The 14,495-nt window shown below is 44.2% G+C and overlaps 1 protein-coding gene across 3 annotated transcripts in view; it reads left to right on the top strand.

The window, feature by feature from the left end:
* The first annotated feature begins 380 nt into the window (after nucleotides 1-380).
* Nucleotides 381-14,495, top strand: part of iqsec3b (IQ motif and Sec7 domain ArfGEF 3b) — a 28,095-nt gene continuing 13,980 nt past the window's right edge. For all 3 annotated transcript variants that reach the window (XM_063899545.1, XM_063899536.1, XM_063899554.1), the window contains exons 1-6: nucleotides 381-1,155; nucleotides 5,981-6,052; nucleotides 9,411-9,528; nucleotides 10,632-11,033; nucleotides 11,445-12,160; nucleotides 12,880-13,041. In XM_063899545.1, the coding sequence (XP_063755615.1) occupies nucleotides 638-1,155; nucleotides 5,981-6,052; nucleotides 9,411-9,528; nucleotides 10,632-11,033; nucleotides 11,445-12,160; nucleotides 12,880-13,041 (1,988 nt within the window). In that variant the 5' untranslated portion in view covers nucleotides 381-637. The remainder of the gene's footprint in view (nucleotides 1,156-5,980; nucleotides 6,053-9,410; nucleotides 9,529-10,631; nucleotides 11,034-11,444; nucleotides 12,161-12,879; nucleotides 13,042-14,495) is intronic.

The raw sequence follows: 14,495 nt of genomic DNA, 5'->3' as shown, positions 1-14,495 counted from the left end.
CTCAACAACTTGAGTTATACTAGATGTAGGCTAAAACAAATGTTATTTTAGGATTAGGATAAAATAAACTACAACAGCAAAACAACAAGCCTCAAGAACAGGCGAATTATTATTTCATCATACTTTTTATGGGTAATATAAATATAGCTTTTTTCAGTTTAGTCCATAAAAGTTATAGCATTTGTAAAATATATCAAAAATAAAATAGGATGTTCTTTAAAAGTTACCAGGCTCAGAAAAGTAAATGTTGAATACCCTTGTACAGCCTATAGGGTGCGTTCTTGCTCTTTAAGTTTCTCGTGCAAGTGCGTAATGACGCATCGGTCTTCCAGTGCTTCTCCTCCCTTCCTCCCTCCTGTCACATCTGGATCTGGCTCCTCTCATCAGCACCACTCAGCGCAGTGGGAGAGAGAACGAAAGAGAGAGAGAGAGGAAGGGAGGGAAACGACCGGAGAAGCGGAGGCTAGCTCGGTCGGTGCAGCCTCATCCACATCCGAGCAGAATCAAGGAGAGGAGAGCAGAAAGACATCTCACCTTCTCATCCGCACTCACGGATATTTTGCATCTCCTCTGTCCTCCATCTGTGAGTCCAGGTTTCTTTTTTCCTCAGCCTCTCTTCCCTCATCTTGTCTTGGGTATGATGATGAGCTCCAGTCTGCTGGAAAACCCTGTGCAGGCGATTCTGTACCTGCGGGAGCTCACCACCATCGTCCAGAACCAACAGAGTCTCATCCAGACGCAGCGCTCCCGGATAGAGGAGCTGGACCGGCGGGTAGACGAGCTTATCGGCGAGAACAGGCACCTGAGGGACGTCAGGGTACAGCAGCAGCATCCTTACCATCACCACCATCACCATCATCACCCCGACCCCAGCTGCCTTCATCAACACCACCACAAGGACCCCCAGCTCAACACGGGTGCGGGGTCTCTGTCGGACCACGAGGCTGATCCAGCAGAGGTCGACGTTGCTCCAGTGGTCGAGCCGTCGCCTTCTCAATCTATGGACCCGGGGGACATGCAGCTGGTCCCGGCCGACCCGTCCACGGTTGATCCGGAAGAAAGTGACCCAGAAAACGGTGGAAGTTTCCAAAGCTGCCGCTCGTTGGTTCCGATGACCCATACAACCCTTTGTCGATCCCTCTCAAGGAAATCAGAGTGAGTAGAGATTATGAGCGTGTTTGCATGTATGTCCGTCGTAACATAGTCAATTATGGTATAGGGAGGTAAAAATGAATGTTAAAACCTCCTCTGGTATTGAATTAGCTTACCAGTATTGACCTAAAGCGTAGGCTAAATCAATTGTAGCCTGTCCTGAATTCTTTATAATAGCCAATTTGTGTAGCATCCGTCAAAAACTGTTTAATGTTGAGGGTGCACGCGCGCGTGTGCGTGTCCTGCAGATTGAGAGGCGTTTAATTAAGGGAGAAGGCGCTTGCGAATTTCCAATTTTCAGCTGTGTCGCGACTAAGGACTGTGCCAGGAGAGGAAGACGTAGATTATTAAAATGAGAAACTGGATCACGATCACTGGAACATTACATAACAAACAGCTGTAGGCCTATATGTGTGTGTGTGTGTGTGTGTGTGTGTGTGTGTGTGTGTGTGTGTGTGTGTGTGTGTGTGTGTGCGTGCGTGCGTGCGTGCGTGCGTGCGTGTGTGTGTGTGCTGAAAACATTCATTGCACAGTGTGGTCAGCTGAGACAGAAGAACAGCTTCACGTAAGATGATGAGACACTGTGAGTGCTCTGTCCACGGTGCTGGTGCTGGTTTCTCTATTAATAACTACACGGGAAGTGTGAACTCTCACGGGACCTCTGGGCCTCTGATGTTGCTGTGCTAGATGAGATACACACACACACACACACACACACACACACACACACACACACACACACACACGCACACACGCACACACGCACACACACCAGCACCCCCTTTTTGACACCGGAGCCTCATAGTGTATCAGTACATCACCTAATGAGAGGAAATCCATCTTTTTTTCATTCTGAGTGCATGCTTGTATGTTCAGCTCATAAGTCGTATCCCAGCAGGAGTCCTGATTGGTCTCTCTGGGACTCCACCCCCACTGAGGGAGTAACACAGAACAGAGAAGGAGTTGAGAGGAGCGGAGGAGTGCAGAAGGGGAGACATGTATATTAAAAAAGGGAGTTGTTGATATTGATCATACAGTGAATGAATCACCCAACCAAGCATTGCATTTCCTGCTCGGGAGTATTGTGTGTGTGTATGTGTGTGTGTGTGTGTGTGTGTGTGTGTGTGTGTGTGTGTGTGTGTGTGTGTGTGTGTGTGTGTGTGTGTGTGTGTGTGTGTGTGTGTGGATGAGCCTGTGTGTGTGAATACAGTGCCACAGTTGCTCTCTTCTAGCCTTGCATTAAACCTGAGCCTGAGTCGAACTCTCTTGAGAACTTACCCTGCGGCAGCTATTTGTTAGTAGTTTGACAGGAATCAGTGTAACACCACTGCTTTATAATTTAAATTAGTCTAACCGGTGAGGAAGAAATTACAATAAATTAATTGTTATTTTGAAAGCTGGAGGCATAAAACAGCAGAGCCCTCTACCAGTTGATCCTGCAGCAGTGTTGGCTTTAAATGCTCTTCTTGCTCCTGCAGTAGCTGATTGTGTGTCCTTGAATGCAACCTTACATCCTCACCTTCCAAGTGATTTTAAGTCGCTCTGGATAAGACAAGTAGATTAACACCTGTTTTGCTTCTGGCAGGCCAGACAAGTGAGGGGGAGTTAAGGCTTCACTTGCGTTTATAGAGGATTCACCTTCCTGCCTGCTGCACAATCAGCAGATATGCCCTCTGCTTTTCCTGTTGTCAGTGACTTATGTGTCAGCATTATTCTGTATGTTTTTTTGGCCTTTGTCCAGGTGCATGTGTTAGCACATTTGCTTTCTTTCGCACATCTTACATTTCATTGAATGCATTTATGTGAATGTATATCTATATAGAGCCCTATTGTATTTGCCCAGCAGATAAATGACTTGTGGGCTGCGTAGGGTTGGCTCTGAATGTGCTTGTGCGCTTTGTGTTGTTGTCAGTGCATGTGTATGTGTCCTATGGGGAGGTGGGTGGGTGGGGGGGACAGGATCCTCTCCTCCTCTCATTCTCTGTTTCTTTCCAGCTGAGCCTCCTATCTGCCCCACTTAGCCCATGGAGCGAACGGTAATCAGCCATTCTCAGGAGAGAGAAAGGCAGAGAAATATAAAGAGAGCGGGATGCACGCTCACTCGTTGTCTTTGATGGAGCCCTTGGAGGTGTCTAGAGGAAGGAGCTGGAGGCTGACATTGGAGTGGACCCGTGAAAAGGAAGGAGTTTGATAGAGATTGGAGAAAAATAAACAAAGTGTGAGAGAGGTACAGGGACAGACCAAATCAGAGATGATAAAAGGGTGCATTTGAGGTAGCTGTCTCTTCAGTTTATCTATTTTGCTGGCAGACAGATAGGTAGGTTGGACAACAGAGGGACAGGCTGTGGCGCAGTGGAAGGTGCACAATGTTCTGGCACTGCTTGGAATCCAAATGGAGCCGATCTTGTTCAACATAGTGTGTAAAGTACTCTTACAAAACAGGACAGAGAAGAAGGATTATGAGAGGGAGGTCGCAGCACAGAGAGGGAGAGATAGAACATGGGCCGACAGCAGGAGACATGTACTGTTAAAATATTCACCTGTTATCTTTGTACGCGTCCCTGGAGGCGGTTGGCCTTCATGTGTGTGTCTTGTACAGACAGATGGACAGACCCGTTGAGTGTCGGTGTGTGTGTGTGTGTGTGTTTGTGTGTGTGTGTGTGCTAAGCCAGGGACCTCAGCAGTTTGGCCTCTTCCTCAGGGCAACTGTTTTCTATGAGCCTGGCAAAACAATTCAGCATCATACTGATTGGACAGTAATAAGCTTTGCATGTTCAGTGCTTTTAGCCAGGTAATTAATTTTAATCTTCCTCTTCTATCAACCAAAATCAGATGCACAACAGATAATTTATCTGATTAGTGTGACCTTTTGACCCCAAAACTGACAACACATTGACATTTGAACTGCTCAGATGTATGGATTCAATTAGTTTGTATATACGATGTTATGAAGAGAAGGTTTGATTAAAGATATTTTAATCTTTATTTTTTACATTTTAATGGATTCTTTATTCTAACATAAACTGCAATTATTCTGATTCTGATTCAATAAAACCTTTTATGTGCAGATCAAGAAACTTGAAGTAACATTGAAAGCATTAAAGGGGACACATTATGCACATTTTCAGGTTTCATATTTGTAATTTATGCCTCTACTGTGGCATGTTTACATGCTTTAATGTTCTAAAAAGCTCTTTGTTTTTCTCATACTGCCTGTGCTGCTGCACCTCTTTTTTTTTAGAGATGTCCTGCCCCTTAGCCTATCACGTACGTTGTCTGGGAGCACCAGCCAAGTGTGAGTGTTACGTAGTGATGCCATTATGTTATGGAAGTAAACAAAGGACTCCAATCGTGGCGTTCCAGGGAGGACTGTGTAGGAGAGAAGCTTCCTCTGGAGGGAACACAGGGATTTTAGCCTTTGCAGACTATTTACAGAATATATGCAGAAAAACCTATAGCAAACTACAGGAAAGGGAAAACCCCCAAATGAAAGTTATAATAAATTAAATTTTGTTAACATGCATCTGCAGGTTAAAAGTAACTGTTGTGCAATGTTTTATTGGATACATAGTCCGTCTGAATATGCTAAAATATTTTAAACATGTTGAAACGCATGTTTGAAGAGGATCAGAACGAAGCCTTTGTTTTCCGACTGGAGGAGAAAAGCACCACAAAGAAAACAAGTTTGCTGAAAAACACAAGATTTTTGATAGTTTCGAAACCCCTGGAAGCTTTAAAATGAAGTCGATAGCTTTTGAACTGAGAGAAGTACTGAACATTTCTAAAGAATGATAATCCTAATAATTAAGTTAAAGTTTCTCACACCAGGATCGAGAACCAGAGCGGTGGGGTGGATGTCACTGGAGTATTATTCATAGAAACCAACTGTGAGTGTGTTGATCAGAGTTGTTTGAAAAAAACAACGAGCACAGCGTCCTTTTAACTCTGTGTAAGTTGCCGTGAAAAGGTAGCTTTTTATAGCTCCGATTGTCACTCCGAGCGTCCCAATGACTCCAACTGCTGTCACTGTGGGTCTGTTGTCACAAGCAATCATCTGATCCCGGGTCAGAAGACAGTAGCATAATTTCACTGTCAACTGAATTATTTCTGCTCATCATGAAAGGCCCCAATGTGACCTTCACTCCCACCCACACCTCTCAAAAACCAGACATTTTTGTGGTTATTTTTACATCACTGGTGGTGGAATGTCTATTGGAAGGCACAGTGTTGCTTAGCTCAACATCCTAAACATGATGTGTTTCTGTTTTTGTTCTTTTCACTTGAAATTGCTCAAGATAGGAGCACCAGAGAAATGCCTAAATTACGAATGTGCATGTTAAATATATAAGAGAAAAATGAGAGAGGGGAACTTATGAAAAGACAGAGCAGGAAACAGACCTGGAGCCAACCATCTGTGAAGATTGGGTTTGGGAATTCTGCTAAATCAACGCAGATCTGATGAATGGAAGGGTAAAGGGGCATAAACAAGCACATGCAGACACACAAACTGTAAATACTCACACTCAATCTAAGCTTTCTCAGCCTTGGATTGACCTACATAGGGTATTTACCCTGGGATCAGTGCCACATTGTAAACAGAGCCCATGGAAATAATCCAGAAGAGAGCTTTTTCAGATTCTTTCGGGATGTTTGACAAAAAATTAACATGATGAACAATATGGATACATGGCAGACATCCAACAACAGCCAATAAACACCTGAATGACAGGCTGTCCTTGCAATTGAGTCTCCTCTTCCTCCATCTGTGTCTGCTTCTCCTCTATACTCCCTCCTTTGCTTACCTCTCCTCCTCTTGTCTGCCCTTCAGGAGTGACATTCTGCATCAGTTTTGCTGCCCCGCCCCTGAACATCCAGAGGCTGACACCAGCGGCTCATCCGGGTAAGATCGAGTCACAGACTATTTGATTTTATTTATTGCTGAATTTTTTTGCTCCTACTGTGCTTTCTTTCAACAATTGAACACTTCCTGTCCCATACACACTGTATGAACATTTTTTGTCATCTATCTGAGTCAGGTTCACACACCCAGGCTTTTAATCACGCTTGTTAGTGTGTGCACTGTACGCAAGTGTGAACTGGAAAATGTATGGGTATGTGGAGCCTGCGGTAACAATACGAGAGTTAAACGCTCCCTAACCATCCTATAGATCATATGAGAGAGAGAGAGTGGGGGTCGGGGAGGGAACTGATATTGCCACAATGAAATTGCCCATGGCAACCCAGTAATGACGCAACAACAACCACTACCATAGTAACTGGAGAACTTTGAGGATCCACTGTCAGCCCTTTGGCCGTCTGATTTTGTGTGGGCAGCTTGTCTGTGTGTTCATTATTTTTTTGTGTGTGGAGGCATGACTTTTACTTGACGATGTTTGGATGAAGCTTGTAAAACTCTGAAAAGCTGATTTTGTCATGTTTTTCAATGATTACACCCTCCCTCCCTCCAATTGTTTAATCCTCTGAATTCTGTTTCTGAATCCAGTGTTTCCCAGGCATGTCTATTTTTTCTGTTTCTCCATCTGCTGTTATATCTTCCCAATTGTGTTGTTTTTTTCGGTTATGCGTCACTACTCATTATTTATCTGTTTAATTTCTATTCATCCCTTCTCATGGTCTCCCACTCATTGTGTTTTTATGAATATCACCATCTGTCTGTCTGGATTCCCTCACTTTTTTCTGATTTGGTGACTTAACGCTCATTATATCTACACCCACATAGTGCTGATTGGATGAGCAAATGGCACAGCAGTAGTGGACATCTACTTGAGATGAGGAGATGAGGAGGAGACATGTACAACACTGTATAGCTCATGTTATCTTCACATGAAGTTATGTGTGCCTATTGGCTGCAAATTCGCACAAACTCTACACATGAAGCCATCACAACACGCAAAAGTTCCCCAGAAAGGTCATAGGATCTGCCTCTAGTCTAACCTGCCGTGCCTTTTCTCTCCTCTGTGTGTGTTTATTTCCACTCAGTACAGTACTATATGTCTCTAAAGGGACCTTGAGAGATGCGATTTGACAGATGTTCATTTCTCTTCCACCATGACGTCACACATGCAGGCGGAGGATTGTGTGCTTGGTATGTTTGTTGCTGCCACGTTTGTGGGAATGAGTGAGCGCGTATGTGTGTGTGTGTGTGGTGTGTGTGTGTGTGTTGGGGGGGTATAGAGACAGAGAAGGGGGGGGGGGGGGGTGTATAGCGGCTATATCATTACAGAGGCTTTTGCTGTCCAGATACATTAATAGCTCAGCTCTTGCTTTTAAATCCTCTAATGTATTCTAATGTACTCTAATGCATTCTGATGCAGCACAGGGGCATGGCGGTGTTTTAATAGAGTTTTTGATAGAGACAGCCTCCAGCCTGCACACACCAACAAAGTCTCTCTATATCTTCCTGTTTCCTCTTTCCTGTTTCAGCCTCTGGTTCCACTCTCTTCCCCATTTTTCTCTCTATTTCTGCTAACCTTATCTCATTTAGAAGAATATCACCAAGCCTCTATCTTTGACTTTCGGCTGGGGAACGCAGAATATTTGCTTTCACAGCAATCAAAGAAAACAAAGAGGAACTTTTAGTGATGCTCTCATTATTTAACCATGAGGAGGCTTTTTAGTCTCCCCAGTCCTGTTAAGCACTAGTCCCTTTCGTGTAAAAACTATTAGAGTAGGCATTATCTGGGTGGAAGAAAGATTGCACAAGCACACAACATGATACACACACACACACACACACACACACACACACACACACACACACACACACACACACACACACACACACACACACACACACACACACACACACACACACACACACACACACTAATAATTGCAAACCATTATAAAACCTCTTAGGCTGTGATCATAGCTCTATGCTTACAACAGTCCAGTATGGCTATATAAAAGGTTCTGAATAGCAGTGTCAGTATCTTTTAGAGGCAGTGTGACATTGACCATTGTACTTTTAATTTCTTAAATTTGCGCAAACTAAACAAAGCTTAAGTTGTCCACAACAGAACTTTGTCAAAGGGATGTTTTGTGCCGTATCAGGGCAGTCATTTGCTTCGATAAGCCTTAGATGGCTTTCACAGAAATTCACTAATGCTGTCATTTAAAACAACATTGTTCCATCTGTGAACAGGATCTGGGATTGTAAGAGGGGGATGCTCCACAAGCCTCCACAGTCAAATGTGTTAAGTTCAGAGTCAGATTGAGGCCAGACTCATTTTTCTTTTGCTCCCAGCTGCTGCAGTATTATAGAAATTATTGTTTATTACATATTTGAATGTAATCTTTATTTAATCAGGTCTGATTCTGATGAAAGTCTCTTTTCAAAGAGAATTATCAGTGGAGTTAGAGTTGTTTGATCTATTCCTTTTGCCAGTCATGTTTGAATTTGCAGATCTGTTTGTCTGTCTGTTATTTTTGTGAATTCCTTTCATTATTTTTGAAACTCTTACATAAAGTCAGTGACTTATTCTCCCTACATACTCTCATCCTAGCATCTGAACATGGTAAAATAACAAATAAATGTCAATGGTATGTAGGAGACTCGTGAAGGTTTACTTTTGATAACAAATTCAACTAAATGTTCATCCAAGTGATTTAATTGCAATAAAACACATGGGCAGTCTTGTGCACAACATCAGCACTGATTTCCATGGTTGTTAGTGCGGTGAAAAACACATTTGGATCTGCCAAGAGTGCAGAGCACCGCTCTGACTGTGTGAAGCTGGCAGTGCCTAATGAAGACATCAAAGCATTGCTGTGTAAATGAAGCTTGTTGGGAAAGCGTAATGGACTATAAAGCGCCATCAAAAATGATCCACTCCAGATGTCTGATTGCAAAATCAATAAATAGCTGATCACCAAATATTGATTTTTGCAGTCACTCTAGATTTAACTGTATGTTTACTGTATGTTTTAGTATATATTAATTAGTGAAGGAGTGATTGAGGGAATAATTTCGTTCACAGTAAATGAAGGTATTTTTCTTCCCAGGCATATATACTCAATTTCACTCCTGCAACTCGCATTGAAGCCTCAGATATGATCAAATATAACCAGACACATAAACTCAGTCACCTTCGCCCGGGCCATCACTCTCCACCTGCTGCTTCCCTCATGAATCTCTTTACTCTTCGCTTATGTGATGACCTGCCACTGCGATAACAGCAACGTTTTGAAGGTCAGTAGAGAGGACTGATAGCTTTTTGTTCTTATTTCTGCGGCAGTGGACAGATGCTTAGCCTGGAGGATGGGACGTCCTCTGGTGGTGGACAGGAAGTGGAGGGGACCAAGAGAGAGGGACCGAGCGAGTACGAAATCTCACTCGAGAATAAGAACAAACAGGTATGTCTTTATAACATGTATGCACATGTTGATATGGAGTGAATGTTGACTCTTCTACCTTTTTAACAATGAGAAGGTGTTGGAAGGATGATCATTTGACATTGTGTCTTGCGTCAGAAAAAAATATTCTTATTAAGATCTATTTCTGTCTGTGTTGACATGAAAAAGAACAGCAGCAATTTCACTGCCACAGCGACAGCAACGCCAAGATGCTAGGTTGTCATGGTAACAGCTTATAACTGCTCCTGGCGGCTGGAAATGTCTTTATTTCTCAAACCAAATTGCTGAAGGGTCTGCTGTTGCTACTGCTATTGCTGCTGCAGTGTGTATGTGTGTGTGTGTGTGTGTGTGTGTGTGTGTGTGTGTGTGTGTGTGTGTGTGTGTGTGTGTGTGTGTGTGTATATGTGTGTGTGTGTGTGTGTGTGTGTGTGTCTTCCTACATGCGTTTGTGTACACGCACTGTTTTTGTGACTATGCTTTCGGAGCAGACACAAACACACACAGGCACACACACAATCACATGTGTGGCTGTCCTCCTTTTTTCCCCTCCCTATCTCTTCCTCCTCGCCTCCCACTCTCTCTTCTTCGTCTCCCTTTTGCTGGAAATTCATGAGGGCAAAATTCTGGAGGAAGCTGAGATTTTGGGCTGAGTGGCTCTGCCAACAAACGGAACAAAAATAGGCTTGTGCGGATGTTTACTTTTCTATTCATTTTCTCAAAATCACCTTTGTCACAGCCCATCCATCGTGCCTCCCTTGGCCCTTCAGCCAGTATTAGCTGTTGAACGATGATAGATGATGTTTACTTACCTGCTCTAATGCCATAAAACCTCAGCAGTTTTTAAAGAGTGGACAGATAAGTAAGAACGATACTTCTGAAAAGAAAGTGTGAGAGTGCATTTTATGACTCAAATTCTTTGATCCTTTTTAGATGGGAACAAAATGGCATCATGATATTTGCCCTGCTGTTGGATGAATAAACATTTTCAGTGGCTTCTGTGTGCTTTGCAATATGACTCTTGCGGTATCTTCTGTGAGTTTCAGAGCCTTGTAAACATGTTTGATATTTAAACTTACTCCCCCTCACTCTCTTCCTTTCCCCAGATAGAAGAGTTGGAGCAGAAATATGGGGGCCATCTCATAGCGAGGCGGGCAGCTCGTCGTATCCAAACAGCCTTCCGTCAGTACCAGCTCAGCAAAAACTTCCAGAAGATCCGTAACTCTCTGTCGGAGAGCAAGCTGCCCCGTCGGATCTCCCTGCGTCATCCCAGTCCTTCAGGTCGGAACAGGAACACAGCCCAGAGACACAGTTACAGTTTGCATCCTGGAGGAGGGCAGATACCCTTACGCTCTAAAACCCCTCCACCTCCCCCTTGTCGCTCCACCTCTCTGCCACCTTCTCCTGCATCTGCCCCTGCAACCGGTCCATCTCCAGGCCCGGGCTCAGCCCCAAATCAAAACCCTGGACAAACACTCACACAGCTGGAAGACTGCTTCTCCGACCAGGTGAGGCTTTTACATTTTTGTTTCAGCTCCCATTAGTTTAGTTTATTTAGTAATGCAAACAGGTCCAGCAAATAATACATCAAGAAGTAAAGTTTTCTCTGAACCATCTAAAAGGGAAATAGTTAGGAGAAGTGTTTCAAATATTCGATGGATTGCCATGAACTTCTCTTAATCTTAATGAATTAGGTGATCCCCTGACTTTTCATAAAGCCATTGCCAAGTCAATAGTTTAATGTTTCCAATTATACCTTGACCCAAGAAAAGACTTAGTATCTACATTTAGCCGCTTGGATTAATGGCTGGCCCCACCGGCTTGATAGGCAGCATCATCTGTCTGCTCTGTAATCAACCAGCACATTTCTTTGCTCACACTTGTCGAATGAAGCATATTTTGTGTTATTATATTTGCAGCTTCACTCCTTGGCCCAGTCAATTGATGACGCCCTTCGTGGTTGGAGCTTGTCAGAAGGGGGAGAAGGAAAGGGGCTCCTGATGGACCCCGGGGCCCTTCGTGCAGCTGCTGAGAGCGCTTGTATGCCACGCAGTGCCAGCTCGCTGCTCATGGCCTTCAGGGACGTCACCGTTCACATTGACAGCAATAGCTCCTACACCATCTCGTCCGCCACCACCACGACCACCACCTCTCTGGGCAATGCAGGTGGGGGGCCGTCTGGCAGCAGAAAGACTTCAGAGAGTGGGACTAATTTTGGAGATGGCCAGTTTCCAGATGAGCCAGAGTTTCCAGAACCTCCACCCAGTGAGGAGCTGGAAATGGCTGATTCAGGATCAAGAAGGGGCTCTGCAGCGCCAGCTCTGGGAAGAGGAGGCATGGAGGGGGAGAGCGGCTCAGACAGAATGGGCTCCACATCCACTTCTACCTCCACCTCTATCTCCACCTCAGCCCAGTCCAACCAGCAACCTGCTCAGATTTACACCCAGTACCAGCAGTACCACTACACCCATCCTCAGCAGATCCCCGGGGGGCCGAGCCCCGATGCCCTGCAGGCCCTGGTTGTGTCTCTGCCCAGGGACCGCTGCCAGGATCCAGCTTCCTGCCGCTCACCAACTCTATCCACAGATACACACCGCAAACGCCTCTACCGCATTGGACTCAACCTCTTCAATGTGTGAGTGTACCAGCAACACACATACACACAGGCACACTAACACACAGAAAACTGCAGAAATATTTCTGCACCCTCTGGCTCAGGTTTCAAAATACACTTATTACTGTTTGCGTCTAACAAATCTCCAACAGTACTGCAAAACTTCTCTAAGCAGCTGCTCATTAGTGTTTGCGACTGTGGGGAGGAGCTGCATTTTCAGTGCCATCTTGTGATGTCAATGAAAAATAGAGACAGAAGAGGGTGGGGGACGAAGAGAGAAAAAGTGAGAGGGATAGAAAAAAGGAGTGAATGCAGTCGAGAGGCAGACAAAGAGGTCATGAACAATGTGAGAGCCTCTCAGAGTCTATAAATAGAGCTATGGATGTCCTGCACTTATTAGTTAATACAAATTAAAGAAAATTAACTCATGTGCATCTGTGACAGTAGGTCTGACACAGAAGTTCAGAGCTAACAGCGCTCTTCTTTTCCCTTTTTCTTTCTTTCTTTCACACACACACACACACACACACACACACACACACACACACACACACACACACACACACACACACACACACACACACACACACACACACACACACACATTGAGCACCCTTTTCGCTTGAATTTAGTGCTACATATTTTCTTTCTCACTTTGCTTGAATGAGCAAACACATTGCATACGCGCTGTTTAATTCTTAACACTATCTTCTTCTCTGCTGCTGGCTATCTGTGGGCAGGAACCCAGAGAGAGGCATCCACTTCCTGATCACGCGTGGTTTCGTCCCGGACACGGCCATCGGAGTGGCTCACTTCCTGCTTCAGAGGAAGGGCCTGAGCAGACAGATGATTGGAGAGTTCTTAGGAAACAGCAAGCTGCAATTCAACAGAGATGTCCTTGAGTGAGTAGTCATTTTTTATACACTATATGCAGATGCATACTGTATGCATCACACAAATACACATGTTTGGGATTCCTGTTATGAATCAGGTTAAAATCCCTTGGAAGTGTGTTTGAACCTCCCTGACTGGTAAACGCCCACGCTTTACAAACTCCACACTTTGGAACACAGGGTTTCTATTATACCTTCATAGATTTAATGCCCAATGCTGAGAGAAAACATTTAGAAAGCTCCTGAAGACCCAGATGAGTCATTATACAAGATGTGTTCCAAGGGTGACTGCTAGTCCTCCTGACAACTAAACTGACCTGAGTGTGTAAGATTGGCGGTTTTCCCTTTTGAGTTACCACGTTGTGAAAAATCCCTCCTCCTGTATGACACCCTTTAGGTCATCATGAAGACCCCTCTATCATCCTCTTCCCTTAATTGACCACTTACATTAGGAAAAAAACGAGTGCCCAGTTATAGACATTTAAACCTGCACGTGATCAATATTAGTACCTTTGTTAATTACTAATCAACATTTGTTTTATTTTTTATTTTATTTGCTTCGTTTAACTAATTTAATCCCTGTACCAGGGTCAGAAACGAGGGTTCTCTTTTTACTACAAAAAAGAGAGGAGATAAAATATGAAATAAGAGATTTGTTGGACTTTGACTTTAATGAATTCAGATACTTTTAAAATATCTGAAATAGAACTAGCTTTTGGAACCTTACTCAAGAGACACACACAGACACACACACACAGATACACACACACACACACAACCACACACACACAACCACACACACACACACACACACACACACACACACACACACACACACACACACACACACACACACACACACACACACACACACACACACACACACACACTTGCAGCACTAGCATGCATAAATGCAACACATCCATGAAAACACGCATTTACTTAATGCCTTCACACTCACCCTTTTCACAACCAGTGTAGACAGAGATCCAGGATAGAGAGGCTTTTTGCTGAGGTTTTTGCAGAGACTGTAGAAATAGGTCACTGCACTGAACACACACACATACACACACACACAGACACACACACACCCACACACCCTCTATTTCTTTTACTCAGAGACAAGCATGGCCTCAAACGTGCACATGCACATAAAACGCACACACACAGTTCTTCCATTGCGTCCGCCTTCCCTCAGCCTTTCATGTACCTCTCTCTTGCCCCCTCGCTCTTTGCATTTCATTATTTTGCTTTCTCATCCCTCTCTTTGCTTTCCTCTTATCTCCCACTATCATCAGACCCCATTGATGTTTCCACACAGTGTGTGCGTGTGTGTGTGCAAACATGTTGTTTCTATGTGCGTCTTCCAGGTCAGTGGTTCGTTAATGGAGGTATGACTGTAAGAGGAAGATTTGCCATCAGCACTTGGGTACTCATAGTGGGCTGCGCATGCACATGCTCAC

The sequence above is a fragment of the Eleginops maclovinus genome, chromosome 2 (genome assembly GCF_036324505.1).
Source record: "Eleginops maclovinus isolate JMC-PN-2008 ecotype Puerto Natales chromosome 2, JC_Emac_rtc_rv5, whole genome shotgun sequence".
Taxonomy (NCBI): Eukaryota; Metazoa; Chordata; class Actinopteri; order Perciformes; family Eleginopidae; genus Eleginops; species Eleginops maclovinus.
This window is presented reverse-complemented; position numbering and strand designations above follow the sequence as displayed.